This window comes from Leuresthes tenuis, unplaced genomic scaffold (assembly GCF_036924035.1).
Source record: "Leuresthes tenuis unplaced genomic scaffold, fLeuTen1.0.hap1 SCAF_14, whole genome shotgun sequence".
NCBI classification, from domain to species: domain Eukaryota; kingdom Metazoa; phylum Chordata; class Actinopteri; order Atheriniformes; family Atherinopsidae; genus Leuresthes; species Leuresthes tenuis.
The window spans coordinates 32562309-32579273 of NW_027325368.1; the positions used below are offsets into that span (position 1 = coordinate 32562309).

At 43.2% G+C, this 16965-nt stretch overlaps 1 protein-coding gene across 2 annotated transcripts in view; it reads left to right on the top strand.

The window, feature by feature from the left end:
- agla (amylo-alpha-1, 6-glucosidase, 4-alpha-glucanotransferase a) overlaps positions 1-16965 on the top strand; it is a 91083-nt gene that overhangs the window by 10351 nt on the left and 63767 nt on the right. For both annotated transcript variants that reach the window (XM_072363496.1, XM_072363495.1), the window contains exons 2-4: positions 693-820; positions 11798-12008; positions 14371-14540. In XM_072363496.1, coding sequence (XP_072219597.1) covers positions 730-820; positions 11798-12008; positions 14371-14540 — 472 coding nt within the window. In that variant the 5' untranslated portion in view covers positions 693-729. The remainder of the gene's footprint in view (positions 1-692; positions 821-11797; positions 12009-14370; positions 14541-16965) is intronic.

Below are 16965 nucleotides of genomic sequence, written 5' to 3' on the forward strand. Positions count from 1 at the left end.
CAAAAGGCAGTTTTCACTGCATTCACACCTACAAAAATCTTAAAAAGACAGGTACAAGGCAGCTCACATGGTGGAAATGGTGGAAATAAACATAGCTCATGGTATCTTAAGGAGGTAACCACCGACCGAGAAGATAACTCTTGTGTTGTTGATTGCTGCAAAAGAGCTAATCGGTTATAACTTATCAATAGTAACAGTAAAGCTAACTACCATCGTCTGCTGTCCTGTTATTTCTCAGAGCTCTCTCATGGTGTCTTTGCTGAATCTATCAGTTTTTTTCCCCTCTAAACTTAATTAGCCCTCCCCTAAACTGTATTTGTGATGGTGTGAATTGCGGTATCTCACCCCCCAGGCACTCCAGGGCACTTTGAAATCTGGGAATGTGCGTAACAACAGAAGCACATTGATTGAAGGTTCACAAACGTCTTTAGTGTTAGTTTAACTTGCTTATTTTTAGTATACATAATTTCTAACTCTGGCATCTGTCATTAAGACATTGTGTAGTTTGTAAGAGACTTGTGCAAGTATTGAGCCACCAGAGGTGGTGTGCTGCAGATACATACTGTATTGAAAACGCAGTGCCAATGCTTTGCTCCACTTCAGGGGGGAAATTCACTGACAACAGAACAAACTCTGGTTGGTTTGATTATATGTAGTATATATGTATTATCTTGTCTTTTTTCTGTTAACAGGAGACTAGGGATCACTTCAATTTGAGGAGATCTTCTCATGATGTTACCTCAGCACCTGAAGCAGATCAGAGTCCTTATGCTGAACGACAAGGAGAATTTAGATCAAACCCTGTTCAGACTTGAACAAGGTAAGACATCTTTCAGACAAATGTCTTCCACTTTGCTAAATGACTGAACATATTGTATTTATTTAAGAAAATAAAGAAAACTAACAAACTTGTGAACTGTCTGGGTTTAAACTCTTTCAGCTCCAGGGCTTTTTAGAAAATTTAAAAAAAAAACATGTTTTGATGGCAAGATTGCAGCTCATGTGGTTACAAATAGGAAAGACTGAATGTGACCCAATGTTCAGGAAGATAATAAATGTAATCACTTAAATTTGCGTCAGTTTGTGTCAGTGTCTTGGATTATACAACCTTTAGTGAATGCTGAATGAAACATCCTTCCTTATTTTTGGTCATTTTATCCATATAAAAAAAGCTGGAAAATGTCAGTAAGAATCAGTCGAATGTCTTTCGATAAGATCTTAATTTTGGCTTCAGTGTTTGACTGGCCAAGAACTTGTGTTCATATCCGTTTGTTTGATTTGTGTTCAGTGTCCAGAAATCATCAGTTAGGATGAGGGACAAAAAAACTCAGTGGGCTCACTATTTGTCAAATTTTTCTTTCCTGAATAGCCAGTAGGCTCATCAAAGTACCTATTCCACCCGGGTACAGTTCATCAATTTCTAACTTGTTTCCAGGGTCATGTAGCCCCCCCCAGTAGCCCGGCTCTGTAGCCCGCCCCTGTAGCCCGGCTCTGAAGCCCGCCCCTGTAGCCCGGCTCTGAAGCCCGCCCCTGTAGCCCGGCTCTGAAGCCCCCCCCAGTAGCCCGGCTCTGTAGCCCGCCCCTGTAGCCCGGCTCTGAAGCCCGCCCCTGTAGCCCGGCTCTGAAGCCCGCCCCTGTAGCCCGGCTCTGAAGCCCGCCCCTGTAGCCCGGCTCTGAAGCCCGCCCCTGTAGCCCGGCTCTGAAGCCCGCCCCTGTAGCCCGGCTCTGTAGCCCGCCCCTGTAGCCCGGCTCTGAAGCCCGCCCCTGTAGCCCGGCCCTGTAGCCCGGCTCTGAAGCCCGCCCCTGTAGCCCGGCTCTGAAGCCCGCCCCTGTAGCCCGCCTCTGAAGCCCGCCCCTGTAGCCCGGCCCTGTAGCCCGGCTCTGAAGCCCGCCCCTGTAGCCCGGCTCTGAAGCCCGCCCCTGTAGCCCGCCTCTGAAGCCCGGCTCTGAAGCCCGCCCCTGTAGCCCGCCCCTGTAGCCCGGCTCTGAAGCCCGCCCCTGTAGCCCGCCCCTGTAGCCCGGCTCTGAAGCCCGCCCCTGTAGCCCGGCTCTGAAGCCCGCCCCCGTAGCCCTTCCATACACACCTGCTCCCTTGTCGTCCTCTGATCCATCTTCTCACTCTTCGTCTGACAACAAACTGCCACTCTCTAAAGGCAAATTCTTACCCTCTGAGTCTTCATTGGGAAATATTTGATTTAAAACATCTTTTCTTGTTAATTGTTCTACATTTATTTTCTCGAAATCTCACCCAGACATCTTCAATATATAAACACTTCCACATGACATAATGGCTGTTATTATACTTTGTTTTGTGTGTCATCTCGTAGTTGTGAGTAGAAACAAGACTTGTTGTGCTACTTTGGATTTTCAACCAATTTCATTCAGTGTGGTTCGTCACAATTCTGCGACAATGGGGCTTAAATGGTTAAAAGCAGTATACAGTTTGATAGTATAAAATGTATGCACAGTTTGCATTACAGCCTGTAATTTTTAGGTTTTATGTTATAAATTATACAAAACATTCTAAATTGGTGAAGTGAAATTATAATTAAAAAAGTAAAGAGAATCTAAAACTGAATAGTATTCACATATATACTGAGCCCATTGTCAGTTAAGATCTGTTGCTCTGTTTGAGTGTTATATAATCTCTCTGTTCTTGTGAAAGCTAAGAAAGGAAATCATTTCCAAACAGGTCATGAACAAATTCTTGCAGAAGATTAGAGTAACTTCTTCAAAACATTTCAAAAGACTGCAAAAGTGGACACTTTTAAAGTGGTTTAAGGGATACTGTAAATGGGAAAAATATTGTGTGACCCAAAGTTTATGAAGGAAGTAAAATTAATCACCATATTTGCAAGTGATGACATTGCTGATGACATCATTGTGTTGCAGAGGTTGTAAGGAGATGAGTCTAAGATGAAACTTTTTAGCTATCAAGGAAAAGGCTGTTGTGCAAATGTAGACTCTCTTACTCTAACCACCAATTGTGCATCATGGTGATGGCAGCATCATACTTTGTAGATGTTTTCTTTCATCAGCAGAAACCTTGGGAATAGGACAGAATTGAAGGAATATAGGTGTGGACATGTACTTGGAGGTTAACCTTTTAGAATGACAGAGATACACTAATCCACCTTTTTTGGGGTTCCGATCCGATACCAGGACTTAGATTTATGCTAATACAAATAATTAGCTTTCTAATTTTTTTATTTACATTCAAGATGGCACCATTGTAGCTGGTGTGCTGTTTGCTGCTGCTGTTTTTGTGTTTTATTCTCCTAACACTACTTGTCACCACTGCTAGTGTTTGATCGCCTGACCCGTCTCCAAATAGAATAGAAATACTTTAGTCATCCCCCAGTGGCGGAAATTCAAAATTAGTCAAGTAGCTCCAATTATTATTATTTTTTTTAAACATTTTCAATGATTGTACATTAGAACAACAACAACAATAATACTAAATGAATACATTCATAAATAAATGAATTTGAGAAGAACATGTCTGCAGTCACTGTTCAAAGGACAAAGGACCTCCTGAACCTCTCAGTCCTGCAGCCTCTCACTGCAGCTGCTCCTCTGACCTGCCAGGATGCTGTGGAGAGGATGTTTATTGTTCTCCAAAACAGAAAATAATTTCCTCCTCATCCGTTGCTCCACCACAGCACTGAGAGGGTTTAGTCTTCTACCTACAACCGAACTGGCCTTTTTTACCAGTTTGTCCAGACATCTACAGTTTTTGTCTGTAGAGCAACTCCCCCAGCAGACAACAGCATAGAACAGTGCACTCTCAGTGATAGTGTGATAAAACATGCTCATCATTTCACTGCAGACATTGCAGGACCTGTGTAGTCTCAGGAAGAAGAGACGGCTCTGGCCCCTCCTGTACACTACTTCTATGTTGGCAGACCACTCCAGTTTATTATCTTTATTATTTAGATCTCCTCAAGTCCACCACCAGCTCCTTGGTTCAGGAGCAGACAGTTATTTTTGGTCCAGCCATTGAAGGACTCCACAAGGTCCCTGTACTCCTTCTCCTGTCCCCCGCACACACATGCCACAACAGCCGTATCATCAGAATACTTCTGTATGTGGTAGGACTCTGAGTTGTACCTGAAGTCCAATGTGTACAAGGTGAAAAGCAAAGGAGCCAAAATACTGCATTTCAGTGTTCCAGAAACATATTTCCCCATCCTCCCCTCATCCAGTGGTGGGAGTTGCTGCAGATGTGGAGGTGCAGCTTGGCTCTGGAGGCCCGGCGGTGGAAGCTGCCGCAGAGGTGGAGGTGCAACTTGGCTCTGGGGACCTGGTGGTGTAAGGTGCCGTAGAGGTACGGCTGGACAGAAGAAGCCTGTTGGTGAGAGCTGCTGCCGGGGTGGAGGTGCAGTTAGGCGGAGGAGGAGGCTTGGTGATGCGAGTTGCCATTGAGGTGGAAGTACACCTGGGCAGTGGAAGCAGTATAGAGAAAGCAGCTGAAGAGGTGGAGGTGGAGGGAGCATGGTGTCTGCATGGTGGTTGTGCACAATCGAATCAACCGCTGCCTTTTCTTGGTGTCCACGTTGCCCATTGCCACGCAGCAATTGCTGTCAGGCATCCCGAAAGAGAGGAGGAATCCCAGTTAATTTCAGAGCTTACATGGCATCAACTTCTGCCCGCACGCCTAGCCAATCGTTGCCCACACCTTCCACGAATCTCCTAGCTCAGTCGTGCATTCTGTCCGCATGGCCCTAGTGAATGTCAGATCGCTTTTGAATAAGACTGAATCCTGGATTATCTCTTCTGCACTCATTCCATGGATTTTCACCTGTTGACTCAAACCTGTATAACGTTCTCACTGTTGAATTAAATAAACATTGATAACGAGCACAAACAAATCCATTAGTCTTAAATCAGTCTCACAGTGCTACTTCATGAGTTCTCATTTGAATTTACCAAAATTACATAAAGAAGCATTCAACAACCAATTGTTGAAAGATGTAACCAGGAGTAAGTAACTAAACGGGAGAAATGTGTGGACTCTGTATGGCGGTGTAGGGAACGCTCTGGTTTGGGAAAGGGTCAAGAGAATGGAGAAATGTACCAGAATTGCTAAAATTGGGTCTTAATTTTAGTCATTATTCAAGGTTTAAAGGCTAACAACTTTGGAGTCATTTTATCATTTTTGACAGTGAATTCTCTCGACACCACCGTACCTTCTGAACAGGAGAAGAAGATAGTAGACCTGACTTCGGTTGGCACTTAGCCCAGCTAGTTAGCTGTGAATACACCAGGGGCCTCATGTACAAATTTTGAGTGGATTTCCTACTGAAACATGGCGTACACTCAAATCCAGAAAACGTTGTACGCACAAAATATCCAGATGTATGTATCCAAGCACATTTCCTTTGTACATTCCAATCTATGTAGAATTGAGCGCTGTCCTCTCGCATAAGCAACAAACGCAAGAGGTGTGGGTGGGAGAGCGTGTGTGAGGCTGTGTCAGTGCTGTGGGGTCTGAGAAGCGCACACAAGCAGAGGTGAAGAAGAAGTGAGCTGATATTTAGGTGGATGTGAAGCGGAGAATGGCTGCCCACCGCCTAAGTGTGGCCAAAACAGGCGGGGGGACAGGAGAAGAGGGGCCCACCCTGTTTGAACAGAGAGTCGGCACAATTATTGGTGACACTGCTCTCTCAGGGGTGGTGGGAGCACATGTGGGTGACTCTGATTACCCCCAAGGTAAATACCGATGTTTTTGTGTAACTCACAGCAAACGTGTCGTTCATACAGTAACCACTGCAGAAGTGCGCAGGGGAAAAGGTGAGGCTGATTAAGACATTTCGTCAAAGAATCAACAGCTCTAGAAAAGTGCGTACACCAGCCATGAAGTTGGCGTGAGGCACCGCACATTACCACGGTCATTTCACTCTTGATACATCTGAACTTTGCCGTGAAAAAGAGCGTACGCCACTTTTTTGTGCGTATGCACCCTTTGCACATGAGGCCCCTGGTGATAGCCAGCCGGTCCGCTGTCTCTGGGCTTTTCTCAGTAGGCAGCTGGTTGTGGATGGGTTTCTGTGGACTTTCAAGTCGCCTGGCGAGTTGTGGTAGATCTCTCTTCTCCACTGGGGGCTTCTCGTTGCCAAAGAGACGAAGGTTTGATATGGAGACTTCACCATCAAAAATAACATAATTGTAGGCGCGTTGTTGGAGCTGTTTGTTTGCTTGGTTGCATAACTAACTCTGGTGAGGTGAACTTCAGTTTGCATGAATATTAACAAAAAGTTGACAAGCTTACGCTGGCTTTCTCGCAGGGAAAATATTACTGTGGTAACTTAAAACGTGCGATGAAAAACAGACATGAAAGCGAGATCACGACGGACAAATGAAAAACGTATTTCTTTCTATTATTATTATTATTATTATTATATATATATATATATATATATTATTATTCATTCTTATTCTCTTTCTGACTCTGATTTCTTCTGGCAGTTTTCCAAGTTTGATTTGCGGAGACTTCAGCCAATAATATGCCTGAAACCGGTATGGCGTTTGCCTGAGCGTGTAAAGTACAAGTTTTGATACTAGCGTTAAAAGTTTGATAAAACAAAGACCACAAAAAAATGTCTGGAAAAGCAGTCTCTGAGGACCAATAACAAGTCAAGTCTCAAATGACTGAAATGAAGGTTCTATCATTAGACACATGCATTTGGTCTAGATAAGACTGCATTACTGTATGTTATGGACTGAAAGCATGTACTGTATTATCAATATATGTAATATCATTATACACTGCAGGATCAAAATAGATCAGAGCATGGTCACTTAAGAGGGCTATTTCAATCCAATGTGAAGAAATGCCATGAAAGCTTGTTTGAAGTATATAAATGTATTAGGAAACAGGTTAATATATCCTTGCTCTGCATCACAGGATACATTAACAGACATATTAATAACTGGCTGTGTAGCCTGAACTTCTCATGCATAACATTTTCAGCGCAATTTCAGTGCATTTTTCAGTTTTTTGACGGTGTCAACATGGAATTTTATCAGGTGTTCCTGAAATTGTAAAAGTAGGCTATTTTAAAACAGCAATTAGCTATATCCACATAGACTTAGCTTAAGTGAGTCTTTGTTTGTGTGACTTAAGTTCGACTTGAGTCCAAATCTCTGGTATGTCATCATGCCCAGCATACAAGTCAGGAAGCTACCCAACCAGAAGCTATGAATAAACAGCCAGGTACGCAACATGCTCGCTCGCTCTCTTGCGTTTAGATCAGACAATGTGACGGAGTACAAACCTGTGAAGTATGGACTGATGAAAGCCATCACAGCAGCCAAGAGGCAGTATAGAGAGGAGCTGAATGGCTTCTATTCTACTGCTGACTCAGGGCAGATGTGGCAAGGCCTGCTGCACATCACAGGCTACAGGACCATCTCCAGCAACATTAGCTCTATAGACTGCCTGCTGACGCTAACAGAACCACACCATCTACACTCGCTTTAAGACCTCCAACTACAGTCCAGAGAGGAGACACACACACATCTGGACCACCCTCCCCTAATGGTCTCATCAGGCCAGCTACATAAAGCACTGAGGAAGATCAACCCCTGTAAGGCAGCAGGACCAGACAACATTGCTGGCCTGACATCCTGGTCTGAGGATGTATCAATGAACTGGCTGACATTCTCACCTCCATTTTCAACAATTTCTGCAGCCAGAGCACCGTTCCATCCTGCTTGAAGACCATAGCCATCACCCCCTTCCCAAGAAGAGCCAACCCACCTGCCTGAATGATTGGAGGTAGTACAGTAGTCATCACTCCAATAATCATGAAGGTTTTTGAGAGAGTGGTGCTGGCCCACATTCAAAGAAACATACCAGACTTCCTGGACCCCCTGCAGGAAGCAGGCCCACCTCAAATGCTATCGCTGCTGCACTCTAATATTTCCTCTGCCACGTGGAAAACACAGACTCCTACATCAGGGTGCTCTTTGTTGACTGTTGGCTCAACAGTGGCTGTATTTTCTGAGGAGGCTGAAGAAGGTTGCTTAAGATTGAGAGCATCTTGACCAGCTGCATCACCGTGTGGTACAGCAGCATTCCTGCTATAGACCGCAAATGTCTGCAGAGAGTGGTGAAGATCCCCAAGACTCAACTGCAAAGCATTTATAACCGCAGAGTCTACTGGAGAGCTGCCTCCATCCTCAAGAACCCCACCCTCACCATTGACTGTTCACAGTTCTACCCCCAGACCGGAGGTACAGAAGCGTGAAATGCAGGACATCAACACTAAAGAACTCTTTCTTCCCTACTGCTATCAGTCACCTAAACAGCTCCTCCTAAACCTAAACAGGTTAGAATTATGGGCCACCTCATGTAACCATACTGGAGAGTTAACCCTTTAGTTTGCACATATGTAATTGCATGTCCACTGCTGACCTTTTCACATACAGCAGATGTTGCACACAAGTATTCCTAGTTTATTGCAACTCCCTTTTATCGGCATATCATATGTTATATTTCTGCATAATTTATATTTCTATTGTATTTTTCTCATCCATCCATCCATCATCTACCGCTTATCCGGGGGTCGGGTCGCGGGGGCAGCAGCTTTAACAGAGAAACCCAGACGTCCCTGTCCTCAGCCACTTCCTCCAGCTCCTCCGGGGGGACCCCGAGGCGTTCCCAGGCCAGCCGAGAGACATAGTCTCTCCAACGTGTCCTGGGTCTTCCCCGGGTCTCCTCCCAGTGGGACGAGCCCAGAACACCTCACCAGGGAGGCGTCCAGGGGGCATCCTAACCAGATGCCCGAGCCACCTCATCTGACTCCTCTCAATGCGGAGGAGCAGCAGTTCTATTCCGAGCCCCTCCCGGATGACTGAGCTTCTCACCCTCTCTCTAAGGGAGAGCCCAGAAACCCTGCGGAGGAAACCCATTTCGGCCGCTTGTATTCGCGATCTCGTCCTTTCGGTCTCTACCCACAGCTCATGACTATAGGTGAGGATGGGAACGTAGACTGACCAGTAAATGGAGAGCTTCGCCTTCTGGCTCAGCTCCTTCTTCACAACAATGGGTCGGTGCAGAGCCCACAACACTGCAGACCCCGCACCGATCCGCCCGTCAATCTCACGCTCCATTCGTCCCTCACTCGTGAACACGACCCCGAGATACTTGAACTCCTCCACTTGGGGAAGGATCTCATTCCCGACCCGGAGAGAGCATTCCACCCTCTTCTGGCTGAGAACCATAGTCTGGGATTTGGAGGTGCTGATTCTCATCCCATCCCACACTCGGCTGTGAATCGCTCCAGTGAGAGCTGAAGGTCACAGCCCGACGACGCTAACAGAACCACATCATCTGCAAAAAGCAGCTCCAGTATTTTTCTCATGCTGCCTTTTTAAAATAGTCTTTACTGTGTTTTATTGCTTTTTATTTTATAAGTAGATAATATATTGTTTGGCATTCATTGTGGACGGCAATGAAAGAAAGAATTCCATTACACATGTTTCCTTACTGTGCATATGACAATAAACTTTAATTCATCCTTTAATCTATACATAATATGATAGTACAGTACAGTTTATTGATTAAGGTGCAATTGATTAAATCTTTGTGCTAATGTGAAGTTTTAGGCATTCTTCATTTTCATGGCATTTAATGTGATGATGCATATAAGTGGTACTGTTAACTTTTGTGCTGGTGGACGTACAACATATTTTGCTGATCATTGTGTTTTGTTTGACTTTTGTCATTTGAAATCGCAACAAACTTCATCTCAAACACTTCAAAGACACAGTCCAATTCAAGCCAGTCATAATCCAACAGGTCCACATCATACAATGCCATTTCCAACAAAGTAGCGTGATAAGGAAACCAGCAGATCACATGAAAACTGCTCTTTAATTCAGTTCCCCATCCTGACCATGCATAAGGCAATGGTGGAAAGATGTAACGCATGTTGCAATACCAAGTGACAGCAGCATCAAGAAGGTGGAACACAAGAAGCTTGACAAATACCTAAGGCTGAAAGAGGAAGTTGAAAAGATGCCTAAATGAAGGCAACTGTTGTTCTTCTAGATTGACTTTCAGGAACAACATCAGAGATTACTGTCCAAAAGAAAACAGTCCTACGAACAGCTAAGATACCATGTAGAACCCTCAAGCTCGCAGGCCTCTGGTAGAGCACCTGAACTTGAAAGAGGAGGTTGACTGCCTATAAGAGAGTCAGTAGGGCTAAGCGTTTTTATCGATAAAGCGATATATATTGATATTTTGTTTCCCGATAAATTAATGACTTTTCAGTCACGAGTATTGATTTTTAATTAATTTATTTTTTTTAGCAAACTTTATTGAAAAGTCAGACATTACAATTAGTGAAAACACACAACATTAACATAATACAAAACAATGCCAGGGGGGTCAAATTATACAAAACATTGATAAATTAGTTCATAAAAATGTTGTATAAAGTGCATAGCTCAATGGTTTTGATGGCTTTTCTGTTTCTAGAATGTAGGATTGTTGTAATTTATTGTTTTAGCTCCTTCTCAAAAATGAAAAAAGATGGTTTGTGATTAAAGAATTTGGATTTGTGTATATGGTAAAACAAGCAGGGTGATGATGTAATATTCACAACATAAACATGAGTCTGTGTACGTTGAAGACACGTTTGGTTTTTTTTCCATTTGTCTGGCGGTGTTGTCCTTCTTGTTCAAAGGACGGACCACCAGTCCAATCAGCGACGATCCTGTCAAATCACACTTTGTCCCTTTTGAAATCTTTCAGAAAATGTGTATTAAATCGTATCGAATCGTATAAAATAGTATTGAATCGTTGGCTGAATGCCGTGTATCGTATCGTGAGATTAGTATATCGCTACAGCCCTAGGAGTCAGTGGTGAGTTGGTGTTTATATATGGTACTACCGATTAACTTCTTGTTAACTTGTTAGACTGAAGCACAATTTTTTATTAACAAAAAGGAGCATACACTTCAGCAATAATCAGAATGATGCTCAGAGGGCAATCACCTGCCACAGCTTACTATATTTCAGCTTAGGGACTTGAAGCTGCAAAAATTCCTCTGTATCTCAGAACTGATTTAGGCTGTACCCACAACTGTTCTTGATAACATCAATTGTCTTTACAGTTTGTGTGCGCTCATGAGATTCATAACAAACTTGTAACTGGGACGTGACATTCTACACTATGAAACCAAAACGTACAATAAAATCAATTTTTTTCAATAAACTTCTATCGGTTAAAATAATTTTTGTATTATTATAATATTTCTACCATCAAAGTGGTAGGTATGTTGTTCTGGTCATATGATGCGACCTCCAGAAAAACTTCTAAATGGCACAATATGTTCTGAACTGAAATGCCACCTGAAATGTGCTCATCTTCAAAGCTGGAGTACATAGTGATGATGTAGTGTGATATATATGGTGGCTGAAAAAGGTCAGGAGAAAAGTGTGCCACTTGACATTTGCAGTGCTCTGAACATGATAAGGGCTCGTGAGCTGCCTCCAAAACTGGACTATATATAGATAATCCTGTCATAGTTCTGACTCTGAATGACCACGTTTTTTTGGCTACTGACACCCTGTGTGTGTGTGCACTTGGTTTAGTAGTTTGCGAGAGTTATTTTTTCCAGAAGTAACATTATAATAGGTTTGTGTTTGAGAGGGAGAGATTTTAGATCTGCAGAGTGAAAGAACATCTGCAAACATGTTTAGACAAAGTAGATTTTAACACTTAAAACATTAAATTGCACAAAATAAGGACTTGTCATAGTAAAATCATTTTTGTATCCTTAGGTTTTGAGCTGCAGTTCCGCCTGGGTCCGAGCCTTCAAGGGAGGAGGGTCATTGTGCACACCAACTACCCACTGGAAGAACAAAAGTTCAATCGAAAGAACTTTCGTGTTTTGGCTTGGAACTACCCAACAGGAAGAGAGGATGACTCTGACAAATACTGCTCTCTGGATCTCAAGATGGCTGGATCCTATCAGTACTACTTTGGTTATGCGTAAGACCGCCTTTTATATTGGTCATCTACAATTGAGGAATTAAGAAAAGACCTGCTGAAATTGAATTTATGACAGCTTTAAATGATAGAGGGAAATGTATGCTGGATTCTGAAAGTTTTTTTTTTTTTTTTTTAAGTAAGTATTTTTATCTGCCTTTGACTTTAGCTTTGTTTCCAAACCAGCACCTTCTTATAGTTATTTGATGGACGTTTTACATCCACAACAACATGGTGTGCAGAGCGTAATTATTTTCTGTTAATAGATGAAAGCATCCACATCTGCAGTGTGAGATGCATTTCTCAGCATGGTTGGGCTATGCACATGGCGTCTCAGAGTATGGGCGTGATTTACACGTGAGGTTGGTGATGGTTCTCAGTAAAATAGATTTATTGCTCATGATATTGATAACAGTACACCTGCCACTGTACTTTCAGTGTGTTGTTAACATGTGACAGACATTTGAAATACAGCTTGCTTTTTATGGCGATGATCGGTCAGAATAATTATTTTCAGTTCATTTCGGCAGCTGAATGTGACTATTCTCAAATTAATTAATTCTCTTTTTGAGTCCTATAAACCGTGGATACACAAAATGTACATTTCTGCTCATTATCGGAGGCAGTCCTGTGCATATAAACGGTTTGCTGGCCGTTGCTGTACTGTAGCAGCAGCACTACGACAGGTGGTGTGGATACAGAGATGTAGCCATGATACAGTGGTTCAGCAAAGCACTCACATACACCTATGAATTGTCTACCTGTATGAAAGAGCGAGCTTTAGTCACAGGTTCCAAGGTGTGAATGGTTGTGAAACTGCCTGGGAAGGAGAGATAATGCTGGGCATCTCCTCTGTTCAAAGATGTTTATTCCAGTTTAACATAGATGGCTTCATTGACTCCTCTCTCAAACCATCTGTCTTCTCTATCCAGAATGTGGACATTCCTGTCCTCAGTGTCCCTTTTCCTTCAGATGTAGGTGCACTGCTGAGTCTGGACCTGAAGAGGTGGCTCTCCTATGTTGTGCCATGTGCTTCTGCAGCTGTTGTTTGGTCTCTCCTATACAGAGGTCCACACACTCCTCGCTGCACTGCAGACATAATGCCACTCAGTTTTGTTTGGGTGCTTTGTCCTCTGGGTGAACCAGCCTCTGTCTGAGGATGTTATTGGGTGTGAAGTGCACTGGAATGTCATGTTTGGAAAAGATTCTGCTAAGTTTTCTGCGTTGTTTAGAGCATTAGCCCCTGGTACAGTTTCCCACGGCAAATTGGTCTCAGACAAAGGGCGGTTCTCAGACCTCTATGAAACAAAGCCAGACAGGGGAAGATTCCTTAATGGAATAGGGAAACTGGGGAGCCCCTATGCCTCATGGGCAACTGCCTGGTGGCCTCCCCTTGGGCACACCACCTGCAGGGAGAGACATTGAGGCTAGGTGCAGTGCAAGCTGGGTGGCAAGCAAATGTGGGGTTTTGGCCGCGCCGATCCCTGGTGTCACAAACTGGCTCTTGGGATATGGAATGTCACCTCACTGGTAGGGAAGGAGCCTGAACGGATGTGTGAGATGGAGTATACTAACCAGATATGGTTGGGGTCACCTCCACCACAGCGTGGGCTCTTATTTTTTTCCTGAAAAATAGGCAGCTGTGATACCAAACGATACCAGACGTTTTCTGAAACGTTGAAAGACTCTGTGTGCTGATTGAAGGTTTATTTTAGGGCTGGGCAAATATTAAATTCTTTAATCACATCATATCCTGTGATTAATCACGATTAATTGTATTGTTCTACGCAAAATCCAATAATGAATTCAAAAGTAGCATATAACGCACTTTTATTGGAACTGTACAGTCATGTGATCGAAGTACTCCGGTGCTTACAAATAACTTTGGCTCTGTCGACTGCGCCGTCTGGAAGAACTTTGAAATGAAAATGGCCATGTAAAAGTTCCGTAACCTTCTCCATATTTGTTTAGCCCGCTTCATCCGCTGCTCTTTTCTTTTCTGACTGTTTCCTGTGAGCGCCGCAGCAGTAAGCAACATACTAGGCTCGCCCATGATGGACTTTTTCCAAATAAAAGCCAGACATTTGCAACAGACATTTGCAATGAAAATAATAAAAACTGCGTTAATGGGAGACAGATAATGGTTGGTGATAATGAATTCATTAGTTAACGCAATGTGTTAACTATGTGTCCAGCCCTAGTTTATTTTTTAAGTAGGCTGTATATGTTTGCTAGTAATTGGGAACAATTTAAAAAAGGCACTGATGCTTTAGAAAAACAAAAACAACAAAGTTTATTTTTGGTTAGGAAAAAAGTTAACAATATGTACTGGGTATATGTGCTAAAATGTATGTTCTTCCTACAGAGGCATAGAACGGTTAGGAGGAGGCTACATTGTCGTTGACCCAGTCCTTCGTGTTGGAGCTGACAACCATGTCCTCCCATTAGACTGCATCACTATCCAGACCTACCTCTCCAAATGTTTGGGACACTTGGATGACTGGCCAGATAGACTGAGAGTAGCCTTGGAGTCAGGTGAGTATATTGATTTATGCCATTTATTTTTGCATTGCTCTCAGCCTTTTCTGACATGTACTTTAAATGGACAGATGTGCAGTCTTCCAAAAAGCTAACAGCACTCAGGATACTTATTGGCTTAAAAATAACTCAAGCCTGGAGGCCCTGACAACAACAGATTTCATAACACCAGAAATGACAAATGTCTGGGCAGTCTTTATTATTTTAACACTTCAAAACACATTTATCTGCATCAACTTTTGTCTTTTCAAAAGTGGTGTAAAGCTAAAGCACCATCAACAGCATCAACAGGTCATTATCACAGCATGTGCAACTACAGGGCAGAAACCAGCACTCAACCTGGTTTGTTTTGCAGAGTCGAGCTCCAAATCAGATAACAAGCCTGTAAACTTTACCAATCTCCCAAAAAGATGGATGGAAATGCTTAAAAACTTCCAAAGGGATCACAACCGTTTGCCAAGAGCAGCAGAAGGTTGTGAATCCACTCCAGAGTACGTCTCTGCAGTGCTTACTTCATGTTCAAAATGTAAAACTCAGTTTGCCTTTCGTCATTCATCTCTTTAAACTGCATCGAGACCATGAATAGAAGCAAAAGGATTTGACTACATGCAGATTCTTTTTGTTTCATCGTTTTCTTTATTTTTATGTATTTATTTGTAAATGATCTGTATCAGAAACTGTAGCTGAAACTGTTTACATTGTCAGGTGATCTGTGCCATGTAAATCTGTCATCATGGACAGCTTAGAAGTGACAATAAGGGAATCTTGAATTAGATATGCTAAGAAATTAAAATCCTGATACTTCTCCTGAAAGTCAGGGGTTTGAGGTGTTTTTTACCGGAGGTGTTAGATATTAAGCTCATCAAACTAAATTACCACTATGCTGCTGATATGCAGCCAATGTTTAAGATCCAGATAAGTCGATTCAGAAGTATTGCCAGCTTACATTTTACACAAGTGTATATTAAAACTCTGAGCAGGGACATTGGTTTTATCCTTCAGTTATTTAATTGAGTCAACAAAAAATGAAAATGCGTCTATTTAAAGAAATGTATTATAATCCTATGACTGTCAACCACTTTTTGCCCCCTAGATGTCTGCACATCCAGTAAGAAACTTTTGTACTACATAGTTCTGATACTGTGCCCAATAGGCAGCACATGTAGATGTGCGTTTGCAAAGGCCAAGCACAGATAGAATAGAAAGCTTTATTGTCATTGCACAGTAGTACAATGAAATTATGGTACATCTTCATATAAGGGCTTATATGTACATGGAAATAACAAATAAACAATGTAAGGCCTGAAGTGCTGTTCCATTTTGCATACGAACAAACATAGATGCACAGCTTAAGAGTATCGCACTTTTGGAGACAGAATATTGCTTGTGTTGTTATGGAATTTGCAGATGGATTAACAGTCTTAAGGCAGCTAATACGTGTTTCCGATGGTCATCCTGGCTGTGTGGGCTTTGATTGGCCTGTATCGCCTGCCAGAGGCGAGCAGGTCAAACAGGTGGTTGGTTGTATGGGAGGGGTCAGACAAGGTGGCTTTGAGTTTTCTGAGGCAGTGGGAGGTGGCGATCTCCTCCAGGTGGGGCAGGGGACAGCCAATGATTTAAAAAAAAAATTCTTTTGAACAATGCTGATCACTTCCTGCAGAGCCTTATTGTTCACAGCCGAACTTCCTGAGTACGCTCTCAATGGTTATTTTATAGAATGGAGCTTCTGCTCCACTCTATTTTTCTGCAGGATCCTCAGGAAGTGAAGTCGCTGCTGGGCCTTCTTTATCACAGCTGTGATAACAGGAATCTGAAGGGTGTCATTCTCTCCACCGGTCTTCATTGATGTGGAGGGGGGTGTAGTCCTCCTATTCATCCTGACGCCAACATGGCCTCTTTAGTCTTTGTGGTGTTCAGAAGTAATTTGTTGGCCTGACACCACCCTGTGAGGAACTGAATCTCCTCCCTGTAGGAAGTCTCATTGCCCTCAGATGTAAGCCCTATAACCGTGGTGTCATCTGCTAAATTAATGAGGTGTACAGGGCATATAGGAGTGGACTTAGCTCTGAGGGGGCAGGAGAGGTGGGGGCCGAGCTTCACACGCTGTGATCTGTTAAAAGTGAAGTCTTTAATCCAGGCACGGGTTGAAGGGAGGTTTAGGTCCAGTAGCTTCTGTACTAAGATGTCTGATGTGATGGTGTTGAAGGCTGAGCTATAATTTATGAAGAGGAGTCTTCCATAGTTACCAGGGTGTTCCAGGGGGCTCTGCGTGGGGTCAAATGCTGCTGGGAGGCAGGCCTTGATGTACAGCTGGACCAGCCTCTGGAAGCATTTCCTCATGGGCCTGTAGTGGCTGGGTTCTCTGTTGCCTGATATCTTGGGGATGGGGCTGATGGTGGCTGATTTAATGCAGGTTGGAACA